We start from the raw sequence: 19,788 nt of genomic DNA, 5'->3' as shown, positions 1-19,788 counted from the left end.
TTACAGATGAAGAAGCAGACCCAGAGTGATAATTGTATTTTGTTATAAGAGACCGGGCACTTATCCCAAGTGCCTTTTTGTGTGGGGAATTTCCCCATTATAAATCAGTACAGTGTCAGAACTGCATTTGTAAGTACAGGTAGGTTGCTTTGGTTCATGTACTTCCTTGGGTCAAAGGTAACTCTTCAATCCAGAGGACAGAGTACATTGACATTTACCATGAAAAATAGCATTTAAAAATAAACAGAAAAACAGGATAATTCAAACAGAATGCTGATGCTTGGGGAAAAAAACCCAGATTATTTAAATAAGGCTAAGCTAGAAGATGGACTTTCAAGGTTGTAGTTTATTATGATGTGGTGCACCTAGACAAATTATGGCTTTCCTTTTCTTATACATTTGTATGAAGATGAATACTCCAGATGGAACACAATAGATTTATGTTTGCATTTCTAGTAGGTATCTTTTGGAAAGCTACAGATGTCATCTGGGAAAGGATGAATATAAGTTGTCATGAAAGTCATGTATTTTTAGAAGTTGTGTTGTCTGTCCTCCCTCATATGCAAAGGGTGGGGAGTACAGAGAACCTAAATTAATGACTGAAAAAAGAAAAGAAAATGGCGTTCATAAAGGATGGAGTTTTATCACTACATGGCTTGTGGGTTTTGTTTTTTCCCCCCACAAATAGAACCAAGATAGGAACAATTTTGGAACTTGAGTGCCTAAAAGTATTGGGTATATAATGGGCACTTAGATACATTTCTTGAAAGGAAGAGTTATGTGAGAGAGAGGGTTTCTTTTGTTGTTGTATTTTTTGTTTTGTTTTTTTTGTGTGTGTTTTTTTGAAATAATTCCAGCTAAAGTAACTGGCCAAGAGTTGGAAGGGAGAATAGATAGAAGAATTTAAATAGTAAAAAAATGATAAAGATATCTCTGAGGTAGAAGTAACTAGCTGTACACGGTAAAAGACAGAGAAAGTCAGCATATGCATGGTTTTTGCCTGCTGTTCAGACCCTCTTTGTTAATTTGTTAATTGCCTGGGCGATTGTAATAGTCACGGGTTTGTTCTCCAAAGTTGCCAAAGAGTGATTTTGTAACACGACTATGTCATGTAGTTCCTCTGTATAAACACATGCAGTGGTTCCCCATCAGCATTAAGAGTAAGATCTAAGTCTTCTGGTCAACCAGGGTCTAGCTTCTACTTTTTCTCCATCTCACCACCAGCCTCCTCCAGTGGTGCCGAAATCGCCCCAGCTCCCCCAGGCCTGGCATGCTGCTTCATGCTCTGTACATGCTCTCTCCTGCCTCTAGTGTAGTCTCCATCCTCCACTCCGCTCATCACCACTGGGCAAATGTATCTTTGTCCTCATGCTTTTCAGCTGACAAGTACCTTAAATGAAACCAATGTCCAGATGTTCACCAAGGTATTTTAAATTTAACATTAAATGCTCTTAAAATCACAGAAGTTTACTTACAATGGTAATATTTTCATGTCTTCTCACATTTTAAATTCACTTACCAGAAATGTATTGAATGCACACTCCGTCCAAGGCACTGGTCTTGGTTTTATCGGAATCATCCTGGATTTGACAAATGTTCCCTGAGGACTGTATTGAAATGGATGTTTGTAAGAAAATAAAGTTGAAATAAAACTTATTTACCCCTTCTTTTTAGAACAATAGGACACAATTATCGCAATTTAGAAAGAATTTATTAGCTCTCAAAGTAGCTATGAGTTTTTAGATGAGTTGTCTTTATGAATGTGTTCAGAACTAATTCTGACAATAGAAAAATTTATCCTATAAATTATAGACAAGTAACAGTTCATAGTTTATGCAAAATGTGGTACCCTCTGTGAATTCTGGTGACTAACAATATTTTAGCAGTATTTATATTCCTGTTTTCTTTGACCATAAGTGTGGTCCAGTTGGAAGAGTTTTCTAGTAGCATATTTTAATAATAACTAGTTGACTCATTAAGCAGGTGTGATATAAGATCCACAGAAAATCGTGATAAACTTGAATAATGTGTTATATTGTTTGAGAGATACCTATGATTCCTTTAGTATGGATCTTAAATGCGTGTCCTAGCCTTCACTTAATATAGTTATTTTTTTGCGGTAACTGCTGTGTTTTGGGTGATTATTGTTCATGAAATTAATAGGGAGAGTGTTAGCAATTGCATATAACTTAGGTGTATTTGGTCTCTTGTTACATTTTCTATTTGTTTTGCAATTATTTAGTAAGATATATAAATAAAATCACAATCCTTTAAACACCCTGAGGAATTCTTTGGCTTATGTCATCAACGGGTATTCATTCATTCAACACATTTATTGGATGTCTGGTCTAAACTGCATTATTCTAGGCTCTGGGAATGTGGTGGGAATGTGGCATGCGTGTTTCCTTCTGCCGTGGAGCTTATATTCTTGCGGATGAGACAGTACATCAGCACACACAGACACACATGCACACACTCAGAGAGTGAAGACAGTACAGTAACTTGCTTAGAGTCTGGTCCCAATTGCAGTGTGTATGGTTTTTCCACACCACCAGCAATTCTCCAATACCAGGTGGTGAGTGGTGGGGGGATGGTCCCAGCCCTGGGCGGATATGCTCGGACCCTGTGGGCCACTGTAGGCCTGGTGAGGAATTCCAGTTTCCTTCTAGGTGCAATAGGCAGACACTGTAGGATTTTATGCGGAAAAGTGGTACATTTTATGCTTTTCTAAGAAGGCCTGGTTGCTCTGTGCAGAAGACAGTGTCAGGGCAGGAGGGAAAGCTGCCAGTCATCCAGCCGTTAGGATGGGCTAGGTGAGAGGTGATGGTGGTTTGCCGTAGGGAGGGAGTGGAGGGAAGAGATCCAGGAAGCATTTGGACTTAGAGCAAACAGGATTGCTGATGGCGCTGGGGGTGGGAAGGGAGTGGAAAATCATTTATCTTGGTGCAGTATAAAAAAACAAGATGACGTGGAGATAGTCACTTAGAGCATCCGAATTCCATGTTGTCCTCTATCCTGAGTTAAAAAGTTATTGCACAGATTCATTATTATAGTGGAAGTGGGCCTTTCCAAAACAAATGCAATGCAGACACTTACAGCATGCTGCTGCTTATATTTGGCTGCAAGAAATGAAAAGAAATTAGAAGATGGCAGTTAAACTAAACAAGTGATTTCAGCTAAAAGCATAAGAGCAAGCATGACCTAAACTAGTTAATTTTGCTAATAGACGTTTCTTTTTTACAGAGAGAGCAAGTTCCCTGTAACCTATACAAATCGGAAAATAGACCTGCATTTAAAAAAGAAAAAATCATATTTGGTAATTTTGTATTTTTCGTCTTCTGAGAAATCCTTAATTATGATAGGAAAATTTTAGAAGGTGTTAACCTCCCAAATATGGGGACATGCTTCCATCTCCCCCTTTGCCAGCTGACCTCACCTTACTTTTCATCTGATTTACAAAATCATTCCAGGTAACTTTGAGGTCCCCATTGCCAGCCTAGCACCTCATCAACAAACCTGGCCTCGGTGTCCTCATCCTCTCCTGTAGAGACAGAAGGAATCACAGAAGAGAGCTTTCTAGTGGCTGTGGCTGAGCTACAGGGCCCCCTTTTGGGGAGGGGGAGATGAACAGGTATAGCTCCAAACCCCCACCTCTACTCATCTCACTGCCACCACTAGTTCATATTTTACACGTTAGGCTTTAGAATAATATTTTGTTTGAATCGAAGGGTACAACAGTTTCTTTAAAGATCTAAATACACTCTTTTAGGCAGTAGCACACTTACCCACAGAGGTGGTCCCAGCCCACAGAATTCTGTCATTTTTGAGTCACGAATATGAATTAAGCTTCAGTACCGGCCAGTGAATGAAACTTGCATTCACAATAACAGCCCTAAATTCTGTGTTCTACCTACCCCACCAAATATTTGCAGGAATCTCTCAGAGGCTTCTGTTTATGATACTTAATATCCCATAGCCCCAGAAGTTTGTGGGTTCTAAGGTAGGTCATTTCCTGGTTTGTGCCGATTTTTATGTTTGCTGGCCTTCTCCTCTGGTTCTTGGGAAAGTGTCTTTCTTCATACCCGTCTTACAGAGAATGGAGCCGCAGCAGAGCTGATTTGAGACCCAAGGGATGATGAGAGAGTAGAGCATTGAACTGAACTGGGTTTGTTGGGGGGAAGGTCAGATCTTTGACACTGGGGTCCTGATGCACTTGTTAGTCTTATCTCCTCACCTGGCGGTTTTTATTCCCAGGCCCTGTTGCCTGGCTTCATCCATCAAACCATTTCCCATTCAGTCCATTAAAGCAGGGTTCAAGTTCTTTCTCAAAGGGACTCTGGACTCCCATCAAACGAGGGGCTGTGGCTGGGCATAGCTTTTGGTGCCCAGTGTCCCCAGACACCTTCCGGAGAGGGTGTTGCTTAATGCTACAGGCTGACCCTAGTGCCAGTTCTGGCTAGCCACTTATTACAAGAGAGAAATCATGCTTAGGAAGCAAAAGAGGGGAGATTATGTAAGTACATGTGGGAAATATGCTTAGATGCTCACAGGTGTTCTGCTCTGCTGATAGTTTTCACCCTTTCTCTGTAGGGCCTTTTTTCAAGTAGGGCCTTACAGAACCCCAAAATATAAAACGGGGTACCCACATGTCAGGAGTGGACTTTCCTGCTCTCCCAGCCTCACCCTCTGTAGGGGTGCTCCAGACTCAAACATCTTTCCAGGGCATTCTAAGAATCCTTCTAGCATAACTTGAAAATCCCCAGACTGTGATGTAAAGATCATGAAGATCACAGGAATGAAGACAGATATTTGCACTGCATGTTGACGCCTCCTCAACAGCCAGTCAGTGAGCCCCCTCACCGCGGGGTCTTCAGCCTCTCTTGCCTCCATTCGCTCTCTTAGATATACACATGTGCAGGAAGCCACAACCCCCCCTGCCCTCTCCTGCTCCCCCCGTCCATTCTCTACGTGGCCACCAGAGTCATCTTTCTGAATTCACATCTGACTTTGTCATTCCTTAAATTCCTTCTATGGCTCGCCATCCCTCATAGGATGAAGGCCTTGGGCACTCAGCTCTTTCCTCTGGTTGCCCATGCATACCTGTAGGCCTGCTCCACTACTCCCCAGAAACACTTGCTTGTAGTTCCCACAACCTCTTATGTCGTCCCTGTCTCCCAGCCGCCAGACACACCCCTGCTTCATCACTGGATTCAGGCTGCACAACCTAGGTAGAACATTCCCTTACCTCCTTCTTCTAAGCCCTCCCCCGCCCCCCAAGTGGTGTGTGCTGTCCTCCACTCTCTGCTCCAGAGTACGCGTTCATCCTTCTTTGGTGCACCCTGAACTTTGCTTTACTTGTCTGTCTCCTCCACTTGAATAGAAACTCCTTGAGGGCAGAGGTGTTTTCGGGAGGGGGCCTTATTCAGGTTCCCAAGCCCCCAGCAGATGCCTGAGCTGTAAAGGGCACTCACCATTTGAATGAATGAATCCTCAATTGCATTTGTCAAGATGTAAATGGCAGTTAATAAATAAATCAGTTCCACGTTAATAAAAACAGAGATCATTTTTCAAAGTCTTGTTGTTGCAAGCTTTCCCGTAAGATGTCTATTTAAATGAATGGTCAGGTTTTAAAGGCAGAGTTTTATTTGTCAAAACAACTGGAGCTTCCACTGGTTTGTGGAAGTCTTTCCACCTAATTGGAACGGTTGTGCGAACAAATGTCGGTGTTTGCAGTTGACTGTATTCATAATACAGGAACTAGGTGAGAGTCACAGGAGGGGTGTGTATGTGTGAAGGTGTGTGTATGACAAATAGCCAGGTCACTTAATGAACCGCTCACTTGAAAATTGTCTTTCTGCAGGTGATGTATCACCAATCAGTATGTCTCCCATCAGTCAATCTCAGTTTATTCCACTCGGGGAAATCCTTTGCTTGGCCATCTCAGCAATGAACTCGGCACGAAAACCTGTCACCCAAGAAGCACTGATGGAGCACCTGACCACATGTTTCCCAGGTAATGGGAAAAGAACATAGCACCTTCCAAATGCATGGTGTGCTCTGACTGCTCCAGGACTGCAAATGGATAGTTTCTCTCATGTTTAAATCTAATAAAAAACAACAACTCTTTGCCAAAATTGGCCAGAAACTTTTTTTTAGTTCTGTAATTAAAAATTAAGTTACTTCAAAAATGATTTGCCTTTTTTAGCTGTAATACTTTTTTAATTGACACTGAGAAAAAGAAATTAAATCAGAATCCATGAGGAATTCTGGCAAAAACAACCAAGATTCCATTCAGCCTTTGCAACACAACCTTCTTTAAATACATGACCCTCATGATTCATGTGAGGGAGTCAGAAACAACTGAAAATGTTAGTCCCAAGGGATTAAACTACAGAGAGAATAATGTCAGAAATAAACATGTCTTGCATGCTTCTGTCATGGCTTGATGAATTTTAAGAGTATGGTATTTGATAAATTAGTTAAGATCTCATTTTAAAAGAAAAAAATTAAGTAAATTTCTCTTAACTATTATAAAAAGAAAACAATAGCCCAGCTGCTGTGTGAATAGCATTTGATGCCTCCAGTGCTAGAAGATGTTAGAAATGGTCATAAGCTAAAGAGCGCATGCCCCATCTCAAGAGGCAGCCCACTACTCACCTCCAGTGTATTATTCCCTTCCCCACCCAAAAATGTAAGACCCAGCTGGAGTTGCCAAATCTAATTTTTCACGAGAATCTGGAAATTCAATTGTATGTGAAATCTCTAGATTGCCTTAAATATTGGCAACGGTGTGTGTGTACATTTTAATATGTGCATGCCGTGATATGTAAGAAAACACGCTATTGGGCCACCAGTTTGCCAGCTTGCTTTGGACTCAACCTATACCTAGACTGAAATAGAGCTTACGTTGAAAGCAAATACTTCACATATTTTTCATTCAACCAAGAAGAGATCTTAGTAAATGTGAGCTGTTGGCTGTATCAATTAAGGTTTGCTACAAAAATGCAGGCAGCAAACATTTGTAGAACATCAGTGGCATACAACAATCAACATTTATTTAGCTCATGTGTCTGTGGGTTATCCAGGGGTCAGCCGATGCAGACCGGTCTTAGCCAGGTGGCTCTGCTCCATCTGTACCCCATCCTCTTTGGAAAAGGGGGCAAGCAGAGTCTATTCTATTCATTGGGATGGCAGAAGCACAAGAGAGCCAGCTCAGATGCTCAAGAGCTCGTCAGCCCATTGGTTGTGCCACACTCACTAACATATCATTGGCAAAAGTGAACCCCGCCAAACTCAAAGTCAAGCTGTGGGGAAATGCATCCCACCCATGGGAGGAGGGCAGAAAGACTACTTTAAATGAAATAGTAATCTACCATATTGAGTCTCCCCACTTTTCCTTTTGCCCCAGAAGAACTTTGTATTTCTCTCCCAGTGATTTTTCCTCCTCTTTCAGTTTTCTAATTAATATGTGTTATATTATATGTACTGTTTAAAAACTCTAACATGAACCCACTCTTGCAACCTATAAATTACCTTAAATTTTGTAACATTTTATTATCTCTGAATGTTCGTCAGTCTGATTGTTTGTCTTTCTTTGTTAACTTCCAGGCAAACCCTTTCCTTTCAGCAGTAAGGTGAGAGAGAGATCAGGTTGCAGCCCTATTCGGATATAAAACTTATCTTTGTTCTTTAAGCTCTCAAAATCTGAATTCATGAACTTTGGGAGTAGAAGCTGGAAGCGATGGAACATGTAAATGTTAAAAATATCCGTCACAACCATATATTTTTTTTTTAGGTGATCCCTGCAGATTTCTAGTGGAACCCTGGATTTCATAGACAATTGAAAATATTGGTCATTATACAAGAGCTTACTAATAATAATCGAGAGCAGTGACGTTCAGTTAAAGCATGGAAAATGCACAGGTAGAAGTATGGAAAATAGATTGAACAGGGAATGTTTTTAGTTTTTTTTCTTCCAAATTAAAATATTTTCAAAAAATTATTTGATGGATATATTTGCAAATCCAAGACATAAAAACTTTAGATTTAAATTCTCAATGGAAACTCTTATTGCTTCATTTGGGAACAGAGAGCTTATTCGTAATGGTAAGGAATGATTACATTGTAGTCATGATTCTATGTAGTTTTGTTAGTTTTCTAAGATCATTACTTGGAAGGCCTACAATCAGCAAATTCTATAATACAGTTAAATTTTTGCTTTATAGTAATAGCCATTTTTATGAATGACACTTCAGCTTTTCTTTATTATAGCAGCATAGTAAACTCAATTGTGAATTCTTATATATGAGCCTTACTATTTTTGGAAAAATTGCTTTCTGTTACAATATTGATTGAAAGTATGCTACCATGTAAAATACACTCAGTTTTAAATATGGGTTTGTTATCTGGATTGCTGGGCTGCACAGCTCCAGTGGTATCATTCGTGAGACTGCAGAGTGAATAGTGCCTCATCTCAGGAGCTGCATTCTGTATGAATGGAGCCCCCTGACGTTCTGCAGAAGGCCCTGACTGACATTGGCGCTTAGCAGCTCTTTTAAGTTGCTTCTTTCAGGGGCAAGCATATTTTGCTTTATGATGGTTCTCAAGAATTGGATAGATATGGTTTGGGTTATAGCACTAATTCAACTGGAATTCATTTTTATATTGTGCCGAATCTCATAAAATTAAAGAAGAATATTTATTATCCCAGCCTTAAAATCATTTGCATAACATCAATGTACATGTCTCAAGAGTAGAGCCTTAGACTAAAAGGAAACTAGGCAGATCAAAAATTAAATACTTATATTAAGCAATACATTATTCATAGGCAAGGTTATCTTTTCTACTTGAGCCACTAAGGATGCCTTCTGACGATGGTAGCACAAACAGGTGTGTGTGTGTTACATTAGAGTCATGAACTCTCTCCCCTTGAGAACTTAAGGCCATTTCTAATGCTTTCTCATCCCACCTTCATAGTTTTGGAAGGATTTGGGGACCCTGAACTTCTCAGCTTACCCAGCTGTTCTAGGTTGCTATTCAATGTTCTTTGAAGGTAAGCTGGGTTTCCATGGATCCTGATCCAAAGTTTAGACTACTACTAGCTAATATTTATTGAAAACTCACTATGTGTCATGCACTGCTGTACAAGGTGTGATCAAAAGATACAGTGAATATTTAAATTAAAAAAAAATATTACAGTAAAAGGCACATTGCCATTAATTCCCCTCAAAATATTCCCCCTCGCTTCAAACACACTTATCCCATCATTCTTGCCACTTTCTGAAGCAGTTTTGGAAGTCCTATTTCATGAGTGTCTTTATTTCATTCTCCGTTGTGACAGCACTCCGTGTCACACATCGCTTCTGGTACAGCAGTTTCTGTCAAATGAAAACATTACGGCGTGTCCTCATCCACCTTATTCACTGCATCTGGCACAGTGCGATTTCTGGCTCTTCCCCAAAGTCAAAATGACCATGAAAGGTAAAAGTTTTTAATCAATTCAAGACATTGAGGCAGCTACAACAGCACAACCAAAGACACTCACTAAAGAGGACTTCCAGAACTGCTTCAGAAAGTGGCAAGAATGATTGGACAAGTGTGTTCGAAGTGAGGGGGTGTATTTTCAGGTGGATTAATGGCAATGTGTCTCACTGTAATAAATTTTTTTTGTTTAAACATTCACCATATTCTTTGATCACACCTCGTACATACATTAAACTCATTCAAACTCACAGCAAAACCCTATGAGGGTAGGTACTAGTATGATCCACATTTTGATGATAGTAAATAGAGGCTCAGAGAGGTTAAGCAAGTTGTCCGACTTACTTAAGGTGATATGGTTGTATAAGTTTTCTAGAGCAGCCATAACAAAATAGAAATGTATTGTCTTACCATTCTGGAGGCTAGAAGTCCAAAATCAAGGTATCAGTAGAGTTGGTTGGTTCCTTCTGAAGACTGTGAGGGAAGAATTTGTTCCAAACCTCTCTCCTTGGCTAGTAGATAGCTATCTTCTCTTCACATTGTCTTCTCTCTATGCATGTCTCTATGTCCACATTTCCCTTTTTAAGATGGAACCAGTCGTGTTGGATTAGGGCCCACCTAATGGCCTTGCTTTAACTTGATTGTCTCTGTAAAGACCCGATCTCCAAATAAGGTCACATTCTGAGGTGTGGGGGGCGGGGGGGGGCGGGGTTAGGACTGCAAAATATGAATAGCAAGGGGTGGGGGGCATAATTCAACCAATAACACCAACAGTGATGGATTTCAATCCAGCATTCTGGCCCTGGAGCCCAAGCTTTCAGTCTCTACTAAAATTGTGATTTTTGTGGGTCAGACACGATAGAATATTGGCAGTATGATTCACCCTGACCTATTTGTGAATTATAGTCACGCACCACATACGACATTTCTGTCAATGACAGATCGTATATAGGATGGCGGTCCCATAGGATTATAATGGAGCTGAATTTCCTATACGAAATGGACGGGTATGTGGTTTAGGAGGATTTTTTTTCCCCTCTGATGGGAGCAATATCTGTGGAGGTTGGCAGAGAGTCCCTCTCACTCACAGCAGGTGAATTTTGAGTACACAGATTATATCCCAGTCAGTCAGCCACTGGCCTGTTTCAGCACAGAGGAGCCTCCCCTCAGTGCTACATATTCAGAGGGCGCTACAGCCCTCCCAGGCCTAGCTTGATGGTCTTTAGAGTACATTGCTGTAAGTTCTTTGTAAGATACTGTGTAAGGACACAGGTCCACAAGACCTACCTTAACAGGTAGTACGTGCCACTGCCACGGTAGTAAAAGCTGTCTGTGGTGGTACGGAGCCAGCCTGTCCCTGTACTTCAGAAATATTTTCAGATTGTAATGATGTAGAGCATAGATAAATTTTCTTTCTTCCATCAGTTCAATACCAGAGAAAGCCCGTGGTGCCAGATAGCACAAAAAGGAAATTTTCAAAGTCAAAATGTTGAGTCCTCAGTTATACACCCTCTACATTTAAACACCCTCTTTTATTATGAATACAGCAAAGTTCCTTAATCTGACCACTGCTCCAACGTGCAGTAGCCAATACCACATTGCGTGACAATCCCCTGCATTCCTTCATCTCTCCATCCTAATTTCTTATTCCTATTGATTCTCAGGCCACCTTTCACTCATTCCTGACAGTCACTTGTGGTGATCTGTGTCTTATCCAGCCAGTTTCTCCTCGATATTTCCAGTCAATCCAGCCCACCTCCCCGTTCATGCTATATAGCACTGGCAGCTTCGATGTTCTATTTCTGACCCTGTCAGAAGGAAGCAAGGGGAGGGCTTGTGGGACAGTTTTTATAAAGTCTACAGTAGTGAACAATAGTGCCCTTGGCCTTCAGTCACTCAGCACTCACTCACTGACTCACCCAGAGCAATGTCCAGTCCTGCAAACTCCATTCATGGTAAGTGACCTATATGGATGTATACCATTTTTTATCTTTTATGTCATATTTTTGCTGTACCTTTTCTATGTTTCAATGCACAAATACTTACCATTGTGTTACAGTGCCTCCAGTATTCAGTACAGTGATATGCCATACAGGTTTGTAGCCTAGGAGCAACGGGCTATACCATATAGCCTAGGTGTGTAATAGGCTATACCACCTAGGTCTCTGTAAGTGCATTCCTTGAGGTTAACACAATGACAAAATTTCCTAACAATACGTTTCTCAGAACATATACCCGTAGTTAAGTGACGCGTGACTATAGATCATTCAGGTCAATCTTATAAAATATGATCACCCTCAATGTGCCTGGCACTGAGGAGTGGAGAATACCCAAGAAATAAATAAATGTGCTACAGCCTGGAGAATTGATACTCTCTTAAGTGTGTATGCTCCTAAGTCTAAGTCTATCTCTTAAAGTAGACAAGGCATAAACATGCACACAGAACCCTTTGAAAGCAATGTCAGTTACTGTACAAAGGGGTATCTGTGATTTTCTTCTGGAATTTATACTCTAGCAAATATGGCAAGTTTTGACTCAGTGACCAGAAAGATGCAGAGCATCTAAGCTTTCACTGGAGTATTTATTAGGGCTCTCTGGTTGCGGATGAGTAAACCACCCCCATCCTGCTGACTTACGCCACGAAGAAGGAGCTAACCTGAATTTCACCAGGTCTGTAATCACTTTAAAAATTGAAAGTGATGATTTCAAAATTGGAGAGTACATCATAAACAATGGTCAAGTCCAGGTGCCCTTTTATATAATTTATAGAATTAAGTTTATTAAGTAAACTCAATCTTTAAAAAATGCCTGTATAGAGTAGCCTGTATATGTAGCCCTCTATATAGGTTAGATTTGTTTTTCAATACCAAGATGGCTATTTTAACCATTTCCCTAGTTGCTTTTATTGACAAAGTCTTTGTACATTTATAGCATATCATGTAAAATATTTTTCATTTCTTTCCCTCATTTAAAAATATTCCGTCTTTGATTATTCAGTTCAGTAAAAGTTTCTAACAGTAGCAACCTAACTCTAGCTATCCATCTCTCTGTTCCCATCTCTTACATTTTCCCATTCAATCGGTAGTAATATTCATAAGAGCCATTGGGGAAAATTAGTACTTAAGCTAAACTTAAGGAACACCTTGGAATCCTGCTCACTTGCTGTATGATAACACTTTGAAGCTTGGCCAAATTAGTAGGATTCTGTCTTAAGTCAGATTCTGCTGAAACAAAATATCATAGATTGGGTGTCTTCAACAAGAGACATTTATTTCTCACAGTTCTGGAGGCTGGGAAGTCCAAGATCAAGGCACCTGCAGATTTGGTGTCTGGCGAGGAATCTCTTCCTGGTTTGTAGACAGCCGTATCCTCACATGGCAGAAGAGCGAGAGCGAGAGAGAGAGAGACAGTCCCTTCTTGTAATATCACATCATGAGGGCTCCACCCTCATGACCTCATCTAAACCTAGTCACCCCCCAAAGGTCCCCCCGTCTAATACTATCGTATTGGGGATTGGGGCTTGAACATATGAATCTTATGGGGGGCAGAATGAGGAGGGACAAGATTCCAGTCCATAGCAGATTCTGAAAAATCGGGATCAACACGTTTCCTCTTCATTCTCATGAGTGTGTTCTCTTGGTTTTAGGTGTTCCCACCCCAAGCCAAGAAATTCTACGGCACACCCTGAACACACTGGTACGGGAGAGGAAAATCTACCCAACTCCAGATGGCTATTTCATCGTGACCCCACAGACTTATTTCATAACTCCTTCCCTCATAAGAACTAACAGTAAATGGTACCATTTGGACGAGAGGATACCTGACAGGTCTCAGTGTACCTCTCCACAACCCGGAACCATAACACCGTCTGCCTCAGGCTGTGTCAGGGAAAGGACATTACCCAGAAACCACTGCGACTCTTGCCACTGCTGCAGAGAAGACATGCACAGCATGCATGCATCAACTCTGCAGAGGAAACCTGCCAAGGACTGCAAAGACCCTTATTGCCCTCCTTCACTCTGCCAGGTACCACCCACTGAAAAGAGCAAAAGTACTGTAAATTTTTCTTATAAGACAGAAACTCTCTCAAAACCTAAAGATAGTGAAAAGCAGTCCAAAAAATTTGGGCTCAAGTTATTCCGGCTCAGTTTTAAAAAAGACAAGACCAAACAGCTAGCCAATTTCTCGGCCCAGTTTCCTCCTGAAGAGTGGCCCCTGCGAGACGAGGACACACCAACTACTATCCCTCGGGAAGTGGAAATGGAAATCATTAGGCGTATTAACCCAGACTTGACCGTAGAAAATGTCATGAGGCACACTGCACTAATGAAGAAACTTGAAGAAGAAAAAGCTCATAGGAGTAAAGCCGGGTCCTCGGCCCATCACAGCGGAAGAAGTAAAAAGAGTAGGACTCATCGAAAGTCCCATGGGAAGTCTCGGTCACACAGCAAGACACGAGTGTCTAAAGGAGACCCATCAGATGGTTCTCATCTGGATATCCCGGGTGATCGAGAGTATGACTTTTGTGACCCTCTTACCAGGGCTCCCAGGGAGGGCTGCTTCATCATTGAACACAAAGGAGAGAACTTCATCATGCACAGCAACACGAACATGATCGAGCCTCATTTCCCCATGACACCAGAATGGGATGTATCGGGGGAACTGGCCAAAAGGAGAACTGAGATGCCTTTTCCTGAACCTTCCAGGGGGAGCTCCCATTCAAAAGTGCACCGAAGCCACAGCCATACCCAGGACCGACGGTCCAGGAATGAGAGGTCCAACAAAGCCAAGGAGAGATCCAGGTCCATGGACAACTCCAAGGGCCCTCTGGGTGCTTCCTCTCTGGGGACACCTGATGACCTGGCTGAAGGCTGCAGCCAGGATGACCAAACGCCCAGCCAGTCCTACATTGACGACAGTACTTTGAGGCCTGCACAGGCTGCTGGTCATCAAAGGGCTCACATTTTGTCCACAAGCTATAAAGAGGTGTGTATTCCAGAAATAGTCAGTGGCCTCAAGGAACCTTCCAGTGCTTGTAGCCTCTTGGAGCCAGGCAAACCACCCGAAAGTTTACCATCGTATGGTGAACTCAACTCTTGTCCAACCAAAACAGCTACGGATGACTATTTCCAGTGTAACACCTCCAGTGAGACGGTACTCACTGCGCCCTCGCCTCTGGGAAAGAATAAAGAGGACCATGACACTATGACCTTGGCAGAAGGGGTGAAAAAGCTGCCTCTATCGGATAGACAGGCCCCGCATTCCTCTAGGGAGCCTGTAGGGCACAAGGAGGAGTCGCCAAAGGGGCCAGGCGGTGGACTGGCTGCTTCAGGCACAGCGGCCGAAGGGATTGCCAATGGACGCCTCATCCAGCATCACAGCGCTGAGCCCAGCAGCCTGGACAAGAGGAAAGAGATATTCAGCAAAGACACACTGTTTAAGCCTCTTCACAGCACCTTGTCTGTAAACAGCTATCACAAATCCAGCCTGTCCCTCCTCAAATCTCACCCGAAGACACCTGCCGACACACTGCCAGGCCGATGCGAGAAACTGGAGCCGTCTCTGGGGACCTCGGTGGCACAAGCCATGCCAGCTCTCCAGCGTCAGCAGGAGTCAGGGGGGAACCAGGAAGCCTCTTTTGACTATTACAATGTCTCTGATGACGACGACTCTGAGGAAGGGGCAAACAAAAACACCGAGGAAGAGAAAAACAGAGATGACGTAGGCACCATGCAGTGGCTCCTCGAGAGGGAGAAGGAAAGAGACTTGCAGAGGAAATTTGAGAAGAACCTCACCCTTCTTGCCCCCAAAGAAACGGACAGCAGCAGCCACCAGAGAACCACCCACTCAGCCCGTCTCGACAGCATGGACAGCAGCAGCATCACTGTGGACAGTGGATTCAACTCCCCACGGTAGGGAGAGGCGTCTCTCTGCACACACATACACCTCCTGGGGCCTGGGGCTTTTTGCAAATCATTTGAAAAACTGATGCTTTCACAGTCTCAATTCTGTGGATGAGGGTTAAGAGTTGTGTGAGTTGTATTGTTAACAACCTGTTTCTGACTTCTTTTTCAGGAATTGAAACAAATGTTTCTGCAGCTGTAGAGATCACCAGTCTGGACTGGTGGGTTGGCTCCTTCCCTCAAACTCGCATCAGTCCAATCTAATACCAACATTTCCTAGCATTTTTTTTCCTATGTTTATATTGCCACCATGTTGATAAAGGAAGGGTTTGTCTTTTTTTTAAGTCCTTCAGAAATAGTAACTTTTTGAGTAGAATGAGTGAGTAGTCAGTCAGTGGGTGGGTGGGATAGGAGCTGGGAGTAAATTGTTTGACTCAAGGACAGGGGTCCCTCTAGTGAAAATAATACAGTTGACTCTTGAACAACACAGGTTTGAACTGCACAGGTCCAATTGTATACAGATTTTTTTTTCAATAAATGTTGTAAATGTGTTTTCCTTTTGACTTTTTTAATAACACTTTCTTTTCTCTAGCTGACATTATTGTAAGATACAGTATGTAATATATATAACATACAAAATATGTGTTAATATGTGTTTATGTTATTCATAAGCTTCCAGTCAAAAGTAGGCTATTTCTACTTAAGTTTTTTGGGGTGTCAAAAGTTATAAACAAATTTTCGACTGTATCGTGGTTGGTGCCCCTAATCCCTGTGTTGTTCAAGGGTCAACTGTAAAAGCAGATCTCAAAACCTTTCCAGTGGCTCTAGAAGCTTACTGCCATTTTAATCCTGACTTTTTGTGTGGACCACCCCCCTTGCTCATACACCTTCTTCTTACCTCTCATGTGTCTACAGAGAAATGGACCTCATTCCTCTCAGAAATATTGGGGGCCTGTGCCCTGTTAGATCAGAGTATGTGCCAGCACTGTTCTTTCTCTTTCTGCAGAATTGATACAACCTAATTATAATCCTCTAATCAGAGTCCCTTCTCTTTAGTAAGTGCTGGTAATTCAACAAAGGATTGGCAGTTGAGAGTGTATAATGCCTGATGGTCAAGTTCAATACACTGAAGTGATTTGGGGTTAAGAAAGCAAAAGAGAGTCTATGCAACTTCCTTTTTTTCTCCTTAACTCTTACTTCTTCTCAAAGAGCAACTCGGGACCTAATTCTCCTTCTAAATTCTACTCCAGATTGGTGACTCTGAGATGCAGAAATACTGTTGAGAAATTGACATTTCTCATTAGCTGTGATTCCCAAGATTTTATAATATTTATAACTTTAATAAGTATCCAGATATGATTATATACCTCATGTATTTATTTTAATTATTAAGAATTAAAATTAGTTCTATTGTGATTAGTTCACTATATCTCTGGATAATTTAGGGACAGAGCATCCCAAAATTAGGATTGGGAATCGTTAATCTGTCCCATATTAGGCCTTTGTTATTTCTTAAAGGGCTAGTTCCTTATTATTATTATTATTATTATTATTATTATTGTCATGTAACCATTTTTCCAAGTTAACACGTGTGGAAGTCTAATGTTTAAACAGAACACAGAGCTGGCACTCTGGTTAAAGTGGATGAGAGACCAGGGGTCCCAGATCTTTTCTGCTCATCCATTGAGGAGCCTAAGAGACCTTAGGGAGCATGGTACTCATTCTGGAAACTACTGGCCTGTGAAGTGACTTTTCCAAGAAATAATGTTTACTAAATATTTTTCTATTCCAAATCAAATCTTAATTTATTTACCAGTTATTTTGTATATCCTTTTCTTTCTATTTCTTTCTGCTACTCTTTTCTCCTCTTGAATTCCTAACAGTGGATACCATATAAGCATAATTGACAGTCTGTAATTGATGGTAGAAGTTCAAAACCATCGCTTATAGAAGATGTGGTTTCTTTGCCTGTACCTTATGTTCTATTTCTTATTATGTAGACTCTACCCACCTAATATTTTTCACATACCAGTTTCCAACCCTTCATGTTGCCTCCTGGTCCCTGGCCCTCCACAGAGGCAATGCTGCCGTACTCCCAGAGATAGTTGCTAAGGAGATGTTGAGAGTAGCTGCTTAATGGGTTCTAACTCAAAAACCTACCACCACATAATATTGAAAGATTTTGTTTGTTTGGAGGCAAAGAAACAAATATTCATGAAATACTTGAACCAGTCTCTCCACAGAATATATTTGATCTCTAAGTTTGGCGGGTAGAATATAGACTTTATGAATGGGACTATTTCTTGAAATATGTATTTTTGCATATCTTTAATAATATAATTAAGGTTAAATGCTTTGTCATGGTAGAAGATAAAGGTTGTTCTGAAGAGACAACCTTCACAAAATAGCTACATGTCTGTCCACTATTATTAGGAAGAATTTTCTCTAGGAATACATAGATCACCATAAATTTCATACAGCTAGAGAATCTACATAACAATTCTTTGCTGTATACCCCTTCCATGTTTAAAATACATTGGGTTAGAAGCTAGATGACAAACTTATTTTCCATACCTATTTTTAAACTGTATTTTCTGTATGCCTCAATAAATTCACTAAGTTGCCTTTCTAATGCATGAGGATGGTCTATGCAGGAAAATATTTGAGTTATAGGGAGTTGTACTCTCCAGCATGAGGAGTATTTTAGCCAAATAGCATTATCATGCTGACACCTCCCCACTGTTGTGAGATACAGGAATCATAAGTGGGCCATTTATTTGGGTCTTAACAGTAAATCACTGAGCAACTAAGATCCAACCGGAAAAAAAAAAGAAAGACCAAAAAAAGAGGTGATCGCCACACTTCCCAGCTTTCAGTACTGGCTCAGAAGTCCTGTTCAGCCACATTTTCAAAATTCTTCAGTCCCTTTTGTTGGGAACTAAAGAGTATTGAGAAGGGAAAAAGGTACAAACTGAAGCTATGCCATAGCTGTGAGAAGCCTGCTACTCCACATCAGCCAAAAACTGGTTGATAAACATAATATGCAAATCAGAGGAACCAGAGGCTGCCAGGGATGTGTCTGCCTAACGTACTGCGTGAGATGTGCTGCCGAAACGTGGGCCCATGGGAAACACATACACCGTGGGGATAAACAACAGAGCTGCTGGGTTCAGTCCTTCTGCCTATAAAATCCTGAAATCTTACTATTTTTTTAATTAAAATTTATTGGGGTGACAATTGTTAGTAAAGTTATACAGGTTTTAGGTGTACAATTCTGTAACGTGACATCTATATATTACATTGTGTGTTCACCACCCAGAGTCAGTTTTCCTTCCATCACCATATATTTGATCCCCTTTTACCCCCTCACTCCCCTCCCCCCTTACCCTCTGGTAACCACTAAACTGTTGTCTGTGTCTATGAGTTCACTGATATGTGGGATATAAAACTGAAAACAACAAAGGAACAAGACAAACAAATGAAGAAACAAAAACTCATAGACACAGACAATAGTGAAATCTTATTTTTAAGGTTGCACTCCATTAGCGCTCTTATTTAAAAAGTAAGAACTTTTAAATTTGAGGAACATTTTTAGTCCTAATACTCCATCTCCAGTAACTTTTTCACCATCATATCCAGAGCCCTCAACATGAATGTCACACACTATACTCAGTATTGCACCAATAATGAAATATATCCTTCGGAGAAACTGGACTACTGTCTATATTTATCACTATTAATATGTTGGCTATGGTCACAGAGGCATCTTAGAGCGCAGACAGCTACAAACTGACATGATATATTGCAGTGATGTGTGTTTACAGTGCCTGATACAGTACCTGGCATACAGCAGGTACTTGATAAATGTTAAGCCCGTGCCTTAAAAGCTGGTTTAACGTGGGTCCTTTGGCCCTTCAAATGCTGTTTTCCCACAGAAAAGATATCATTAGTAATGTAGATTCCCAAACCAACCCACAGTAGCTACTTCATTCATTACATGCCAGAAGTACAACAGAAATAATTTATATTTGTCTAGCTTTTTAATGTACAAATTCTTCATTGTCACAGATTTCTTCTTCACAGTCGCTCCATGAGTAGGGAAGTCATATAACTCTCTTGATTTTAGAGATGAGGAGGTCCAATACCGTAAAAGGTACTATCATGATTAAGAATGAAACTGAAGGAACGTCTCATGAAAGCTCTGGGGTCCCACAGGTGTATTGCCTTTCTTCCTTCTCCCTGACCCTATGCCTCAGCTGTAGTGTTGGCAAGCCACCAGTGAGTTTTCTTGGGGAACATGTAAGACAGGTAAGTAGGTAAGTCTAGCCCTTTCTGTCCCTTTAGCGATGATGTTGAGTATTCTTTAGGTATGCCCAGATTTACCATAAGTATAATGGAAGAATTT

The 19,788-nt window shown here is 41.2% G+C and overlaps 1 protein-coding gene across 3 annotated transcripts in view; it reads left to right on the top strand.

The window, feature by feature from the left end:
- STOX2 (storkhead box 2) overlaps positions 1-19,788 on the top strand; it is a 214,876-nt gene that overhangs the window by 187,197 nt on the left and 7,891 nt on the right. For all 3 annotated transcript variants that reach the window (XM_019736145.2, XM_019736143.2, XM_019736144.2), the window contains 2 exons: positions 5,861-6,013; positions 13,127-15,392. In XM_019736145.2, coding sequence (XP_019591704.1) covers positions 5,881-6,013; positions 13,127-15,392 — 2,399 coding nt within the window. In that variant the 5' untranslated portion in view covers positions 5,861-5,880. The remainder of the gene's footprint in view (positions 1-5,860; positions 6,014-13,126; positions 15,393-19,788) is intronic.

The sequence above is a fragment of the Rhinolophus sinicus genome, linkage group LG04, assembly GCF_036562045.2.
Source record: "Rhinolophus sinicus isolate RSC01 linkage group LG04, ASM3656204v1, whole genome shotgun sequence".
NCBI lineage: Eukaryota > Metazoa > Chordata > Mammalia > Chiroptera > Rhinolophidae > Rhinolophus > Rhinolophus sinicus.
The sequence above is the reverse complement of the archived record's forward strand: the minus strand, read 5'-3'. Positions and strand labels throughout refer to the sequence as shown.